At 34.4% G+C, this 18170-nt stretch overlaps 1 protein-coding gene across 4 annotated transcripts in view; it reads left to right on the top strand.

The window, feature by feature from the left end:
- Positions 1 to 18170, top strand: part of LOC133175117 (TOM1-like protein 2) — a 51518-nt gene that overhangs the window by 1247 nt on the left and 32101 nt on the right. The window contains exons 2-13 of one of the 4 annotated variants that reach the window (XM_061310248.1): positions 37 to 121; positions 2009 to 2093; positions 2178 to 2324; positions 2414 to 2548; positions 3658 to 3711; positions 9341 to 9605; positions 10508 to 10659; positions 14894 to 15023; positions 15262 to 15364; positions 15490 to 15562; positions 15685 to 15711; positions 17425 to 17454. In XM_061310248.1, the coding sequence (XP_061166232.1) occupies positions 37 to 121; positions 2009 to 2093; positions 2178 to 2324; positions 2414 to 2548; positions 3658 to 3711; positions 9341 to 9605; positions 10508 to 10659; positions 14894 to 15023; positions 15262 to 15364; positions 15490 to 15562; positions 15685 to 15711; positions 17425 to 17454 (1286 nt within the window). The remainder of the gene's footprint in view (positions 1 to 36; positions 122 to 2008; positions 2094 to 2177; positions 2325 to 2413; positions 2549 to 3657; positions 3712 to 9340; positions 9606 to 10507; positions 10660 to 14893; positions 15024 to 15261; positions 15365 to 15489; positions 15563 to 15684; positions 15712 to 17424; positions 17455 to 18170) is intronic. The other 3 variants (XM_061310249.1, XM_061310250.1, XM_061310251.1) reach the window with 3 other exon arrangements.

The raw sequence follows: 18170 nt of genomic DNA, 5'->3' as shown, positions 1-18170 counted from the left end.
TGTTATGTGCAGTAGTCCTATTTTAATTTTGTGTAGAGAGAGGCACAGATGGATCACAAGCATCAGAAAACTGGATGGTTTTGATGGAAGTTTGTGATATCATCAATGAAACAGATGAAGGGTAAGTCTTCAGATCACTTCATGATTTAGTGCTATAATTCAAGGTACCACGCTGTTTCTCCTTTATGCTCCAGAAAATTGATAGAGGGGAGCATGGTTATCAATTTTGTATAATGTTCATGCCAGATGCTATTCTTGGAGGAAATCTTCGTTCAGTTACTGTAAACATGGAAATATTGACGATATTTGTAATTTTGACAAAAATGACGATTTTCCCATTTTTAGCTCACCTGAGCCAAAGGCTCAAGTGAGCTTTTCTGATCACATTTTGTCCGACGTCCGTCTGTCTGTAAACTTTTCACATTTTTGACTTCTTCTTAAGAACCACTTGGCCAAATTCAACCAAACTTGCCACAAAGTTTGTTCAAATGAAGGGCCACGCCCTCTTTCAAGGGGAGATAATTAGGAATTCGTGAAAATTTAATGGCATCATTTAAAAATCTTCTTCTCAAGAACCACTGGGCCAGGAAAGATGAAACTTATGTGGAAACATCCTCAGGTAGTGTAGATTCAAGTTTGTTCAAATCATGACCCCTGGCTATAGGGTGGGGCCACAATGGGGGATCAAAGTTTTACATAGAAATATATAGGAAAATATCTTTAAAAATCTTCTTCTTAAGAATAGCAAAGCCATGATTAGTCATATTTCTATGGAAGCATCCTCAGATAGTGTAGATTCAAGTTTGTTCAAATCATGACCCTCGGAAGTAGGGTGGGGCCACAATGAGTGATCAAAGTTTACAGAGGAATTTTTAGGAAAAAAGCTATTTCTCAAGAACAGAAAAGCCATGATTAGTCAAATTGATATGGAGGCATCCTTGGGTAGTGTAGAATGAAATTTGTTTAAATGAGGGCCCCCGGGGATAGGGTGGATCCACAATGGGGGATCAAATTTTTACAAGTGAATATATGGGAAAAATCTTCTGCTCAAGAACAGTAAAGCCATTTGTATTGATATGAAAGCATCATCAGGTAGTTTAAAATTCAACAACCCACAACCCCCCCTGTAAACTTTTCAATACTGAACTGATTTTTGCTTTTTTTCCTACCGATGTGCTCAGGTGAGTGATGTGGCCCATGGGCCTCTTGTTTGTCAATAATTCCACCCATCAAACTCTGTATCATACATATAGGAAATGCAAATGGCATCAAGATTTATATTTCTACCTTGCATTGTCTCAAACTTTTATAAATATGTGAAATTACAATCATGTTACCATTACAATCATGTATTTATTTATTAATTATAATCAGATTCCACCCATTTATAGTATAAAGGAAGAAAGAAATAAACTAACAATGTACTTTTATAACTTGGAGCTTGACTGAATTTATCTTACCGTTCTTGTAAGCTTGGCCTTTAAAGGTTTTTATACATATTTATGGTAACCTATCTTGTCACCCCAGGCAATCAGTCATGCTGACAGCTCGATAAAAACAGAAGTAGAGGAAACAAATTATTTAATAAAATTTTACAATCATAATTGCATGACAAAATTGGCTTTGTAGTATACTTATTTACAATCCTGATAGCTGGGGCTTTTGAAATCAGTGATTTCAACTCCTTAATATTTGAATGAGTGAAGTGATAGCTTTCACATGCAATATATTTATTTCGAATAGATAATCTGCCTGTACCCTTTTTTTGTTTGATTGAAAAAATAGCCATATGCATTTTGCTTTGTGCAGTTTGTGAAATTTGTGTAATATCAAAGAAATGTAACCCTATAGAAAACCGAAACTTTATTAAAACTAACACTCATCAAACTTCTTCTAAATAAAATGGTCACATTTTCAAATCGTCGTAATAACCACATTTACAGTATGCTAAAGTTGTTTGTAAATTAAGTTGTAATTATATGATATTAGTTTTGTGTTTATTTTTTAGTCCTAAGGATGCTGCTCGAGCAATCAGAAAGAGGTTATCACAAAATATGGGGAAGAACCACACGGCGGTCATGTACACGCTAACTGTAAGTAAATCATGTTTATGAACAACCTTTGATTCCTAAATACCCAATAAACAATAGATGGGTTACATGATTTGAATCTTGCAGTGTCTAGAAACGTGTGTAAAGAACTGTGGCAGAAGATTTCACCTCCAGGTGGCAAACAAAGATTTCCTGTCGGATCTGATCAAAGTTATTGGTCCAAAGTATGACCCACCACAAGCAGTTCAAGAAAAAGTTCTAAGTCTTATTCAGGTAAATTAATGCAAAAGACAAGATCTTTCAAAAATACTATAAAACTATGTGCCAGGCTTTGAACTTGACCTTTAACCTTTTTCACTCAGACATGGGCAGATGCATTCAGAGGGACTCCTGAACTGAAGGAGATAGACAAAGTTTACCAGGATCTGAAGGCAAAAGGAATAGAGTTTCCTATGACAGATCTTGACCACATGGCACCCATCCATACACCAGCCAGGGTAGGCTACTCTTGCTCAAATCACTTTTAAATGATCAAATAATAGAAAAAAACTGAATTGTATATAAATGAGTATGAATGTTATTTCATGTGATTTTACCATATTATAAGGTTTATAATAGAGTTATGCCCACTGCCTGTATTGTAACATAGGGTTTGTGGAGTTATTTTACCAGATTGTATTGTATTATTCAGATTTTAATACTAATTCCCCAGATTATATTGCAAACATGTAATAGTGTTTATAGAATGTAAAATGTGAAGATAACAGTGCCTGGTAAGGCCAAACATCAGGTGGGGCCAATAGCCCCACTATTCATAAAATGATGGATCCATTTTGAAATTTAAGGGGCTGAGAGGAATTACATTGGGGCCATTCTGTTATATATCATATAATGATGCTATGATAATGCATAATTCTCTGACAACAAAATTTAGGAAAATGAAAAAAATGCAATAGGAATTGACAAATCAAATGACATTGTCTACTGGAAATGATTTTTCTGTTTTTAAAAACATGGACCCCTGTAAACACCAAAGATGGGATCAGGTGACTTGGAGGAGTAAGCATTCCCTGTTGTCTGGTCACACCCACTGTGATCCCTATATGTTGATCAGGAATATGGAATACTTTGTAGTGAAATTTAGTATAAAAGCAATGACCTAACAAATAGTATAAAACATGTCAGACAAAATACAACCCAACACTAGGCTGTAATTACAAATAAGGTCATTATAATGACCATAGAATTTCTGAAAAGCTGACTTTAAACAGGGTTGTTGAAATCCTTGTAGCATCAACTTATTTGTTAGTAATTGCCTTGGTTAAAAAAATGATCATAACTAATATTACTACGTAAATAAGAAAAATTGACCATGGCAAAGCTGAAGTCATTCCATTCAACAAACAGTTTAGTTACTAGAAAATAGTATTTTCCCTGGATTGTATTATCTTATAGGGTTTGCAGAAATATTTCCTGTAATCCTGTAATTGTACTTGTATACATGTATTACATTATAAGGTCATAAGAGTTATTTTCCTTGATAGTATTACATTATAAGATTTGTAGATTTATTTCCCAAGATTGTATCATAGTATTTTAATTACAGAGCACAGCGGAGGTGGACCCAGGATTAAGTCGATTAAGACTGTCAACTAGAGCTGTGAGTATAAATTTTTGTTCAGTGCTAAACTGTGGGTAGTATTAAATACACTAGAGCTGTGAGTATCAATTTTTCTTCAGTGCTAAACTGTTAGGGGTGAAACGATACACCTCCTTCACAGTTCGATATGTATTGTATAATGTTGTCTTGGTACGGTTATTTTCGATACGATACATTTTGATAGAAGGAAACAAATTCAACGTTGTTTTATGCTTTCTTTTACTAAATCTAGTCACTTTATTTACAAATTTTATTTGCAAATTGACTAGAAGAAATTAATAAGAATTATTTTACAAACTATCAGTCCTCAAAAATTTTCGTTTTCTATTCTTACTTATACTGAGTAACGTGTTTTACCTTATGCCAAACCCGACTGAATAATGATCCCAGCCGAAAAATGATCCGAACAGAAAATTAGAGATTTTCACAATGTATCAAACCGAGAAAAAATACCGCGGTGAACCGTTTCACTCCTATAAACTGTGGGTACAGTATTAATGTTACAGAATGTACTTTTATGTAAAGTTTTCACATAGATTTTATAAAACCAGGCACCCAGTGCAGGGCTTTCAAAATCAGCTGGTACTCGGTACTTTTACCCAAAATCTTAATTATACCGGCCAAAAAATATTCAATGGAGAAAAATTTGATAACATTTTCATTTTTCAAATTATAGCTTTATATTGTCTTTTGTCCACACATATAAATGTTTTTGATTGGTTAGTCAGTGGAAATCAATAAGACATTTGAATATATATAGCTTATGGCTTAAGTGAGCTTGTCAACCTTGATGAAAACAAATGCAGGTATCAATACTTTTTAGAGATGTTTAAAATGGCTAAAACTTCATCTTTGTCATCTTCTGTTGAGTTTTCCCTTTCTCTGATGCCTAGATTATCTACCTGCCCATTGGACTTTTGCGAGAAGCGCTGACTTTTACAATCAACGGCTTACTTTTACACTAGGACAGTATATGGAAGCTCTTTTGCGATATTAATATTATGCTTAAGGAGGGATTCTTCTCATATTTCTTGTTTTTAAAAATTAATGAATTTTTCACAGATTCAAGAAGACATTATCACTGGGTGATGGTATCAATTAGATTAAATTTGACCATTTATTTTAGAAGCAAGGTCAGGTCAAGGTCATTATCTTTTTCCTTCACAATAAAAATAAAAAGTTACTGTTGCCGTTCATGCAATGCCTACCGTACTTCTATTTCAAAAGTTTAAATGCTTTTCTTTTTTTGCATAAAAAGATACATGTACTACCATATAAGGTCTTTCAGATGATACTACCAAATCCAAATGAATAATTCAACTAAAATAGATATTGGCTAATCCAAATTTCCTCTATATTTCTTAAATTTTTAGGATATATTAGTTATTTTAATATGCTTCGTATATTTAAATTTTTCTTATTTTCATATATTATGGTAATTTTAAAGTAGTCATATAAAGATACAAACTGATACAAATACAAAAAGTTTTGACCATTTACTTAGTGAGAAAAAACACTGTTTACAGATTTTTTGCTCAAATCTATACTTAGATTGGAAGCTTAATCCCCTATTATCAATTTTACTTGCATTTAAAATTTTTTGTAAAGTCTTTGATTGTTTAAAGATTTTAACGAAATTCATTGTTCTGTAGTAATGTTAAGAAACAGAAAAGGAGATATTTTCATACGCTGTCGTTCCGCCAAAAATATAGTCCCTGCTATATTTCAAATTCAGTTTACCATTTCTTTTTTGACTTGTACAACTATGATGAGGAAAGAAAAATATGATTTTTTAAATCCCTTACATCTAAAAGTATTAGACCTATAAATGAATATACTTTGAATATCTCATCTAGTCAGAAACCAGATGAGAATCCCTCCTTAACAGTTAATTAAACGATGATAATGGGTCATTTCGAAGCACATATTATGTCGTCTAGGAAGGGAACGGCAACCACCCTACCCTCAACCCCTCTCTTCCCAAATTGACCAACTCTTGCTTAGTTTTCCTTCCGGAATGTTTTTTTCTTCCTTATTTGATTCCTCCAGAAACTGAGATTGAAAGGAGATACTACCCCTTTCAAATAAGGTAATTTATAAGTTAATATGTAATTCTGCCTCCCATCATCTCTTGCATTGATTGCATCATGTAAGTGCCCCTAACACCATACCTATAACCACTATTAAGGTTTTCTTGTCTATTATCAATTCCGTACCTCCATACATTAGGCAGGTTTAAATGTCAAAGTAAGCCATTGACTGTAAAAGTCAGTGCTTCCTGCAAAAGTCCATTAAGTGGAACCTATACCAGCAAACGTTTGAAGGGTATGGAAATCCGGAAAAATGCTTTCATGAAACCTCTATGCCTTATCTGAGGATCTATAAAATTACACAAAATAAAGGCAGAGCTTTGTAATTTTAACAACTGATAGAATACAACTTTCTTCTAAGATAATTCTAAACAATAGAGACGATTATAAGGCTTAATATGTTTTTCTTAAATGATCATATTGAGCATGAAAGTTGACATTTGATTAAACATTTTACAGAGCAAATATATAGTCAGCACAAGCCCAGTAGATAAGGTCTGATTCTCTATTGTATTGTAGTTTGTTGTTTGTTTAACCAACTGTTCATCCATCAAAGAACAGAGTTCACTCAGAATTTAAGAAATATATATGTGTATCTATTGTCTATTGTCTGTTCATTTGACTGTGTAATAAAGAATGTCTAAAATGCTTATTCTCCAATAATTTATGTCTGAATAGTGAATAATACTTGGCAGTTGACATGAAGTTACAGGTTTATCTCTAAGATTTGAAATACATCAGGGGACATTAAAAAAAAGTAGAAAGGAGTCTGGGGTTCCTCTCATAAGAGAGGATTGAGGTGGAATACCAGAATAACGGGGGGATAATGTCACTTTCGACGGGAAAATTACCAGGCCTCCGGGTCTTAGGGACAACCTTGTAGTTACCAAATTTTTATGCCCCCCTTCGAAGAAGGGAGGGCATGTTGCTTTGCTGCTGTCTGTCGGTAGGTTGGTCTGTCTGTCTGTTTGTCTGTCTGTCTGTTGGTCCATCAACAGTTTTCATTCATTTTCTTCACAGAGGTTGCACATACTGAAATGAAATTTGGTATACAGATTTATCATAAGAATATCTAGGTCTAGTTCTGTTTTGGGTATGATCGAGCAATTTTTGACAGAGTTATCCCCTTTGGACTTAGAAAAATTCCAATTATTTGAGGGGGGCATAAGTGTTTTACAAACATCTCTTGTTCTTTAATGGTTTTATACCCCTCACATGAAAAGTGGAAGGGGGGTATATAGTGGTAGGGGTGTTTGTTCTTCCATCCATAGGTCCTTTCGTCTGTACGTCTATATATCTGTAACACTTTGGGGTTACCCATCTCTTATCCACAACTCCTTCTATACCACTGAATAAGATTAAATAAGACTTTCACAGAATCTTTATTACATAGTGCTATTATATATCTCTCATTTTATGTTCTCTGATTGGACAGATATTTAGGGTTTCTCAACAAAAAATGGACTATGCCATTATACTCAAATGGGAGTGTGTGGGGGGGGGGGGGGGTGGGTGGGAGTGGGGGTATCATTTTGTGAAGTCAGTGCTCACAGTACCTCAAGGTTAATTACAATGTCTTGAATATGTTGCCATTGTTACAACCCCCCATCCCCCCTCCCCCCAAAAAAAGAGTAACCTGATAACTTCATTAATCAATGTTGTCAGTTACTGGAAAATAGTAAAACACCTTGAATAATTAAAAGTGCTACTTGTCTTTTATTTTTTTTCTTATTTCATAACTTTGAGCCAAATTTATCATGGTCCCGTTGGGTTAGGTGGAGGCATAATAGTGGGTCAAAGTTTATATTTGTATGGGAATAAATAGAAAATTTTTAAAAAAAAAAAAAGAGTTTTTAAGAATAGCAGGACTACAGTAAATCATATTAATATTTAATCATTCCCACAAGTTATGTGGATTCAGGTTATTTTATGTTCCTACCATGAAATGGCTGTGGTATGTAGTATTGTCCCTTTCTATCATTCTGTCATTCCATCATTCTATCATTCTGTCACTCCATCATTCTGTCATTCCATAGATATTTTTTGGACTTTTTTTACTGTGCTTGTAGATGAGCTGATTTTTGGTATATCTCTTGATACTGGTAATCAAGTTTGAGTTTTTTGTTAAATGAGCTATTTTAACAACAGTTATGGCCCTTAGACTTTGAAATTTTTTAATAGTTCACCGTTTTTCTAGATTTATGTTTTTGATTATTGGTATGTCTCTTGATGTTGATGAGTTACAGATCAAGTTTTATATTGATTGACTCATATTTTAGCTCTCCTAAGCTGAAAACTACTAACTCTTCAAATTATGGACCCTGGGATTGTGTCACTTTGGTTAAAATTGGGGATCATATTTTACAAATGAATGTATACTGGTAAAATATTTGTAAAATAACTTCATATTAGCAATGACATGTTGTCACCATTGTCATATTGACACTGAAGCATCCCCATGTTGTGTGGATTCAATTTCTTTTAGGTCATGACCTCTTTGGAGATGCAGGATGAGGTCAAATTTTTATGGAATTCTTTTTAAATTCTCAGGAACATTAGTTGGGCCAAAGTAATTCAGATGAGCATTGTGGCCCATGTTCCTCTTGTTTAATGAATTAAATTAAGCACCATGATTTTATCTGTTAATATAAGTAGTGTCCTTTGCATTAACTTAATTAGTGTTACATGTATATTTGATTTAAAATTTCTTCCTTCATAGTTGTTTACCCTGGGTAATTGAGCTTCTATTTCTATCAAAAGGACAAAAGAAGTTTTCTGTAAATATTTGATTCAAAATACAATTCCAGAAATTATAGATTGTGAAAGCTAAGCAATAGATGTTTTTATGCTACATAAATACTTAATAGATAATTATCAGTGGGGGGAAAAATCTGGTTTATGAAGCAAATATGAAGAGACTGTGGTTATTTTTAGTGTACGTTGGTCACAAGGTGAAGACTTGTTAGGAGACTATGATTCACCTGTGGTATCTACCTGCTGTTTGTGTCAGCTTCCATTGAAATATTGATTATTCCTGTCTCACACTCACATATAACTCCAAATCTACTGCCAGCTGGTCATTTATTTTGTACTGAAATCCTCTGCGGAATATTTATTTGGCTAATACAAAATGGTAACCTGGAATGATAGATCAGGGAAATCTTATTGTTTGATTGATAGCCCTGTATACTGCTTCTGTCTCACCCTAGCCATTGTCTCTATATTGTACCTGTTTATATGTTGTTCTTAAGAAAGAAGTATGATGTTCAGTGAATATTTTTCATTATGCATTTTATACAGAATAATTTTCTTTCATTTATTGTACATCTTGGTTCTTCATTACATGGGCTTGGTGATCAGGTGAAATTGATCAGTAGAAAAAGGCATTATGATATTGATAAGTTATCAAGTAAATGTATTATGTATTTCATTTGTAAAAAATGATAAGGAAATATCATTACATGTCCTTTTTGATCAGTATTGTAACTTGCTTATCAGAGGCTCAAACAGATCTTTAATAGCTGTATCCTCTATTGTAGCCCCAGCAGGCTCCAGTGTCCCCACCCACCCAAGTCCCCACTGGTCCTGTCAACCCATCAGCGGAGCAGATGACCAAGTTAAAAACAGAGCTAAACGTAGTCCAAGGTAACCTCCGAGTAATGAGTGAGATGTTAACGGAACTGTCTCCTTCTAATATTGACCCTTCAGATCTAGAGCTCTTACAAGAACTCAACAGGACAAACAGACAGATGCAGCAGCGATTGGTGGAATTAATAGACAAAATAGCTAATGAGGAGGCTACAAGTAAGTCACATGACTTTTTTGTCACACATATGTTGAATTGTTGATCACCGACATCTGTTCTTCTGTCTCACTATCTGGGAGGAGTAATACTTATACAAAAATACTCATCAGATCAAATCTTAGAATTTCCATGTGATATTATTTAGCAGGTTTAGTGAGATAAATGCTTGAATGAGTTCAAGGTCTAATCAAATGTCAAGGTCATGGCTGGTGATATCGGGTCACTTGGTAACAGGTGCCTTTGTTGCTCAAACTAGGCTATGGATTTCTGTGCATGAACTTGAGAATCTACAATTGGTTTCGGGGGTCAAAGGATAACTACTGTTGCTTTGAATAAAATTTTTGGCAATTACTTTCAGATGCTTAGGATTTAGATGTTTATATCTATACAGTGTATTGTTCTAATGAAGTGGGGTCAGAAAAGAAAACTTTAAGGGTGTGGATTTTTTTGCTAAAAATAGAATTTTTTGGCAATAGCAAAAAAAAAAAAAAAATAATAAGGGTAGGGTATTTTATAATTTATATTAAAAATTTCTCTGATGAAGAGGTAGACAGGGAGTGTTTCTGGGAATAACATGTTTTGCTTCAAGTCCAATTTTCGTATCTATGCTTTAGGTTGATCAAGCGTTTTCCAGGATATTTTGGGTCCTTGAGACCAAAGGGCATGGGTTTTTTCCTCAAAATAAAGATTTCATCAAAAATGAAAACATGCAATTATTTGCTCATAATATTGTCATATAAAGAGAGAAAGATGAACAATTCTGAGGATTCTCAGGATTATGCTTAGGTGGTGGTCTAGGCTCTTACTAAATTTGAATCCAGAAAGTTTTATGTTGTCTTAATTTCTTTAGTCAACTAAATATTATGAAGTAATTTTCCTTTTCATACATTTTGTTTAATAGATGAGCTTTTACGCATTAATGATGACATGAATAACGTGTTTCTGAGATACGAGCGGTTTGAACGATATCGAACGGGACAATCCGGGCAGCAGTCCTCCCAGCCCTCAGAACCCTTACCCTCCGAAAGTGTGTCACCACCCTCATATGAACAGGTCAGTATCCCCTCCTACAGACTTACAGATAGAAAAACACTTTAATTTTGAAGATTAAATGGTATGAATTTAATGATCTTTCAACTGCCACTATAGAACATTGAATTAAAATGAGCTAAAGTTCTTATTCTTCTCTGTAAAAAGTCCATTTTTTAGATGAGTAGTGAATTCACTGTGCTAGAGGATTCTATAGCACTACTTTTGTTTCTGATGGAGTATTTTGCTTCATATGTGTATGCTCCGATTGTGTTCATTACAAACTAGAGATGGTATCGCCAAACATTTTGTATCGCGATTTATCACAATTTTTTTTTTAAATATCACAATAATATGATATTTTTACACATTCTTTTTACTCTGATTTTAAATGAATTTCCATGATTTTTCTTATAAATAAAGTGTGAATAACATATCTGCACTTTTTTCATTTTTATTTATATACCGGTACTAAAAAAGCATGTTTGGATGCTAGGATGCAATTGTTTTACTGTTTTACAACATTTTTACAATTCCTGTATTTGTAATTCAAGAAATTGAACCCAAAAAAATTATTTACGGAATTTATAATTACATTCTAAATACCAGTATATTAGTCTCCATATCACGATATGTATCGCGCAATAAAATATCACAATATACTGGTATATCGATAAAATCGCACATTCCTATTACAAACATATGACACGTTGTTTATACAGTCTATACATATAATTAGGTTTTCCTCACTACAGGTGGGGATATTGCATTGGTATGATTGTCTGTCTGGCTACCTGTCAATATGTCTGTCAGAGCATCAAGTCCAGCTCATAACTTGAATCCTTTGTTATAAACGGTTTGAACTGTTTTACGTTATTACCTTTGAACTATTGACCTAAAGGTTTGTCATGATCTAGATTCAAATTCAGATCTCCAAGGTCAAGTCCACTGGGCAATGAGGTAGTGAAATCATGTACAGTCCCTGAATCATGAAAGCTTTGTTAGAATGGGTTTGAACGCTTAGAATGTTATTACTCATGTACCATTGATCTAAAGCTTTGAGATGATCAAGACTCAGAGATGTCAAAGGTCAAGGACACTGGGCAATCATTTGGTATTTTGTTGCCCTTGGCGTAATGGTGTTTCATGATCTTTACTAAATTCATTTGGAACAGGTCAAGGTTACTTGTCAATGGGCAGTGAGGTAATGAATTAGTTTCCATGTTATGGTTTATGAACTCTTGATTTGAATATTAGTATTTTATTAATAAAGATGCATCATTTCATTTCAACTTGCATTTTGACTTTATAGACACTTTAAGTGTTTCTGATGACCCAGAGGTGTATCTTAAATTCAAAGTTATTTTTTAGCTCACCTGAGCTGAAGGCTCAAGTGAGCTTTTCTGATAGAAATTTGCCCGTTGTCTTTCGTTGTTGTCGTCATCGTTGTAGCTGCAATAATGTAGCCCTCTCAATTTTTTTTTTAATCTGATATTTTCAGGAGAGGGCTACAATTCCACTGCATCTCCGTAATGGTGCAAATATATTTTTAAGATACGGTCGACTGCAGGCAAAATAAATTGTTTTTGCATTCAACTTACTTCCAATAAGACGGAATTTTTATTCATTTTCAACATCATAGCCCTTTATAAGCGAAAACTAAGTAAAATAAATCTGCGTGTTTACCAGTCGTTCTCTTCAGCAGCCATGACAGTTCTCGCGTGATGTACAGAGACTTGCGCTTGAATTTTAGATGCACTTGATAAAGTAAATTTCGTGTTGATAAATGTTTGTGTTGTATGATATCACTAAACATCAATAAATAAAAGCATCCCATGTGATTTTTTTTTTTCATAAACAGTGATATATATGCTTAAAATAAGGGAAATCCTAAACGAAAAGCTCCCCTAGATCCCAATTTCTCATTGGTTGTCCCAAAATAAAATCGATCAAGGTCAGTAAACATGGCGGATAAATTCAAGTTGTGATGTTGACATACACGATAAATAACCGATATACGGATTGTTCTTTATATTTTTGGATCAATTCATGTCTTGCATAACTACATTTTTTGAGTTCGGGTAAGATATGTTAATAAAATACCCACTTACTGATAATTTGAGCCGAAATCTGTGCGGTAGTGAATCATTCCTGCACTAGCACCATTACGGAGATCCTAAGGAGTTGTAGCCCTCTCCCCAAAAAAAAAAAAAAAAAAATCAGAGAGGGCTACATTATTGCAGCTATCGTCGTTGTTGTCGTAAACTTTTCACATTTTCATCTTCTTCTCAAGAACCACTGGGCCAATTTCAACCAAACTTGCCACAAAGTACTGTAGATTCCTTATTTTTCGCGAGTACTTATTATCGCGAAATGGCTCTTTCACGTCAAATCGCGAGAACAGTAATTCGCGAGTGGACGGTTGATCAAGGGATTTTACATCGATTTCAACACCATAAAAATAAAAGCGAGAAATTTTATTTTGCGAGTGGTGCTTCTTGCGTAATTACGCGATAATTAATTCCTCGCGTATATTTAGGAATCTACAGTATCCTTGGGTAAAGGGGATTCAAGTTTGTTCAAATGAAGGGCCATGCCTTCTTCCAAGGGGAAATAATCATGAATTTGTGAAAAATTAATGGCATCATTTAAAAATCTTCTTCTCAAGAACCACTGTGCTTGAAAATATGAAACTTAAGTGGAAGCATCCTCAGGTAGTGTAGATTCAAGTTTGTTCAAATCATGATCCCCCGGGAGTAGGATGGGGCCACAACGGGCGATCAAAGTTTTACATAGGAATATATAGGAAAATTCTTTAAAAATCTTCTTCTCAAGAACAACAAACCCATGATTAGTCATATTTTTTATGGAAGCATCCTCAGGTAGTGTAGATTCAAGTTTGTTCAAATCATGATCCCCAGGGGTAGAGTGGGGCCACAACGGGCGATCAAAGTTTTACATAGGAATATATAGGAAAAATCTTTAAAAATCTTCTTCTCAAGAACAACAAAGCCATGATTGGTCATATTTATATGGAAGCATCCTCAAGTAGTTTAGGTTCAAGTTTATTCTAATCATAACCCCGGGGGGTAGAGTGGGGCCACAATGGGCAATCAAAGTTTTACATAGGAATATATAGGAAAAATCTTTAAAAATCTTCTTCTCAAGAACAGCAAGCCATGATTGGTCATATTTATATGGAAGCATCCTCAAGTAGTGTAGGTTCAAGTTTGTTCCAGTCATGACCCCCGGGGATAGGGTGGGGCCACAATGGTCGATCAAAGTTTTACATAGGAATACATAGGACAAAGCCTTTTAAAATCTTCTTCTCAAGAACAGCAAAGCCATAATTAGTCATATTTAAATGGAAGCATCCTTGAGTAATGTAGATTCAAATTTTGTTCAAATCATGACCCCCCAGGAGAATAGAGGGGTCATAACAGGGGATCATAGTTATACAAAGGAATACAAATGATAAATCAATAAAAATTAAATTGTCTTCTTAAGAACAGCATATCCATTATTTGTCATATTAATTAAAAAGCATCCCCTTGAAGTATAGATTCAAGTTCAAATCAACACCCACCCACCAACCCCCTCGAACCACTTTTATATCGAAACTTTTCAAGACTGAACTGATTTCTGCTTTTTCCAAGCCAGAGTGCTCAGGAGAGTGATGTGGCCCCTGGGCCTCTTGTAAAGATCAAGGATGCTAGGTAATAAAAGAAAAACTGTGCTTTACCATGATAGAAAATATATTTAAACTAGGGATGGCAATCAAATACAGAATTGCTACAGGTAATCAGTTAACTGCAAGATGTTTCGGTTAACTGAATTTTTCTTGATAATTTTTTTCAAGAAAGCTCTATTCATATATGCAAGAAAACATAAAAAAAAAAATGGCATTAGTGATATTCTATTTATATTTGATCAAAACCCAATAATACATTTTATTTCTAATTACATAGAAATAAGTAAATTTAAAAAACCATAAAACATGCCTGATATATCAGAGATAATAATAATTTTTCAGACAAGATGTCATATAAACTCATTCTGCATTGTCACCTTAATCAGATCTAAGTCTGAACTATTTTTGATTAACATTGTTAATGACTTACTGGACCTATCAGGACCTTGACTCAGGATCATATCTCAAATGACGATCAAAAAAAATAATTGGGGAAAGGAGACATGCATTTTTGTCTGCAACAAAAAGCCCGGCAAACAAACATCTAGGCCTACATTTTATTTTCAGGCGTCCTCACCTGGACCCGTCCCTTCACAGCCTGCCCCAGCTGTAGGAAATCTCATTGACCTAGGGGATGACACCCATGTCCCAGCCCCACAGCTGGCCCCACAAGTTACATCACAGATGGCCAATCTAGGTAAGAAATCCTATAGGTGAATAGAGGCAGATGGAAAAGTTGTTACAAAATACATGTATCACCATGGTTGACAGTGCTTACCAAATTGCAAAAGGGTTACATAATGTCACTTAAAATATAATATGAAATAAATTCAAATTGTACTCTGCAATATCTATTGTCTCCATTAGGTATTATTGTGATTGATTTGTACTCTTTACTTGTACAGAAAAAAATCACGTTGTTGTTTTCTTGGTAGATATTGGAAGCAATTCAGCGCCGAGCACAGGTCACAATGATGATGATTTTGATATGTTTGCCCAATCCAGACAGTCCTTTGATACCAATAGACAGACAATGGGGTAATTAAAAAATATCTGTAACAACACATCTGTGAGGCAAGAACTCAATTAAACATTGTCTACTGTTCATTTAAGATCAGTAACTAAATCTTGGCATGACAAAATGTAAAAATTTTATGTTTTAGAAGTTACGCAAATCAGCAGGAGGACCAGTTTAATAAAGCTGGATTAGGAGCTGTGGTCAACTCCAAAAACAATGTAAGTCATTTCTTATGACACCAGTATGCTAAGAAAGTGAATAGGTTCCGTGCCATGAACACTAAATCTTAAGAATTTTAAAGCATGTTTATGAAGAATGATTTGTCAAAATGCCTTTTCAGTTTACAACAGATGAGGAAGTATTACAGGTAATAAGGAATGATTGTAGTGGCAGAATTACGCTGGTTCTCGGCTTCATTTCTTTGCTTTACTGTAATCAACTCTCATACTTGATAACATTTAGTGTGCTGGATTCTGGGAATTCACTAACGTACATGTAAAACTAGCTCATCAGCCTCTGAAGTTAATCAGTTTTAGCTCACTTGAGATGAAAGCTCAAGTGAGTTTTTCTGATCAACTTTTGACTGGCATCTGTCTGTCTGTAAACTTTTCACATTTTCAATTTCCTCTCAAAACCATTGGATCAATTTTAACCAAAGTTGGCACAAAGCATCCTTGGGTTAAGGGGATTCTAAGATTTTAAATTGTTCAGATGAAGGGTCCTTTTCCAAGAGGACATAATCATGAAAAGGCAAAATAGGTTGGGATCATTGATAAATCTTCTTTACAAGAACCACTGGACCAGAAAATATGAAATTTTAATGAAAGCTTTCTAGGATAGTTTAGATTCTAAATTGTTCAAATCATGGTCCCAGGGATAGGGTGGGGCCAAAAGTTTTACTTTGAAATATATAGGAAAAAAATCTTTAAAAAACTTCTTAAGAACCACTGGACCAGAAAAGATGATATTTATTTGAAAGCTTCTTTGGGTAGCATAGATTATAAATTGTACAAATCATGGCCCCCTGGAGGGAAGGTTTGGGCCATAGTAGGGGGATCAAATGTTTACATTGAAACATAAAGGAAAAAATCATTTGAAAAAATCTTTTCAAAAACCAATGTACCAGAAAAGATCAAACTTGTGTGAAATCCTCTTAATATAATGTAGATTCTAGATTGTACAAATCATGGCGGTGGGGGAGGGGGGGGCACAATAGGGGATCAAAGTTTTACATGGGACTATCTAAGAAAATTTTTTAAAAATCTTCTCTAGAACCACAATAGAACCATTAATTCGCAAACATTCCCAAGTTGTGTGGATTCAATTTTTTTTTCAAGTTATGGATCCTGGGTTAAAGTGGCTTAAATCAGGATCAAATTTAAAATAATGCATGTATATAGGAAAAGAATTTTCTTATCCATGACTGCAAGGTCATCTTAGTTATATTGAAACATCCTCATGCCATGTGGATTCAGAGACCTTTTAGACCATAATATGGGATCACAATGTTTCATGGGAATATTTTTTTTTAGAAATCTGAGGATTACAGCAAGGTTTAAGTTAGTCAGGTGAGTGTTGTGGCCCATGGGCCTCTTGTTACAGAAACCAGAGATACACTGTAAATTTTGAAGAAATTTCAAATTATGTTTTTTTTAACATTTATTGTCATTGTTCAGATTCTTATAAATCACTGCTCTGTGAGGCTATTTTCACAATTCTTTGATTTTATTTTAAATCTATGAGAGAAAAAGTTACCTTAGTTTTTTCTCATTTTATTTTAATGTTTATCAGCTATTTGTTGAACATGTTGTGAATTATAGTCACTGTAGACACAGTCACATCGTTAACATTTTGGGTACATTTGCTAACTCATGTAAATCTGTGTTAAGTATACAGGGAGGAGTTTAACTAAGGGATGATTTGATTGACATGTGTACATTACAGCTCATATGATAGGCATATAGGGAGGAGTTTAACTAAGGGTTGATTTGATTGACGTGTGTACGTTACAGCTCATATGATAGGCATATAGGGAGGAGTTAAACTAAGGGTTGATTTGATTGACATGTGTATGTTACAGCTCACTAAAGAAGAGGAGGAGGTCCTTAAGGTAACAAGTCATGCATGAGGAAGCATGGTCAATGACCAGGGATCACTCATCCGTGACATGGTCAGATCCATAGTCAGAAGAATGTCACCTTCAGAACCTAATATTTTTGTTCTCTATTTAGTGTATACACAAAAAAAGACAGATTCTGTTTTACTTTCACTTTTGATTTGAGAAGTACAGACAGGCCATATGTGTGTTATACGTATATTGCCACGAAGAAGCAGCAATGCATTCTGACCTTGCTTTATAGAAATGGGAAGGGAATTCAGAAGTTTTTTCTAAAAATGCATGATCATAATTTTTCTCAGCTCAAAGTAGTTGCTGTGTCTGTAAATTACACCTTTTTTTTCACTTAACTCATTTTGTGTTTTAAAAAGTGGCACATTTCCTCTGAGTCAGATTTATTAGCTCTTCTGAGCCAAAGGCTCAAAGAGCTAATGCTATGGCTATTTGTGCGGTGTGCGTAAACTTTTTAGAATATGGGCCATATCTCAAGAACCCCTTGGCCAATTATTGTCAAATTTGTCACAGGGTATCCTTGGCCCAAGGGCTCCCTTTTATACTAAAACTGGGGTTGTGACCCTTTAACAAGGGGAGATAATTAGGAAAATAGAAACAAAAGTACTGGTTGCTAAAAAATCTTCTTCTCTAGAACCACTGGGCAGATTATCACCAAACTTACACAAAAGGATGAGGATATGTTGTAGATTAAAATT

This window comes from Saccostrea echinata, unplaced genomic scaffold (assembly GCF_033153115.1).
Source record: "Saccostrea echinata isolate AGI-Se365-2 ecotype Australia unplaced genomic scaffold, CSIRO_AGI_Sech_v1 ptg000060l, whole genome shotgun sequence".
NCBI classification, from domain to species: domain Eukaryota; kingdom Metazoa; phylum Mollusca; class Bivalvia; order Ostreida; family Ostreidae; genus Saccostrea; species Saccostrea echinata.
The sequence above is the reverse complement of the archived record's forward strand: the minus strand, read 5'-3'. Positions and strand labels throughout refer to the sequence as shown.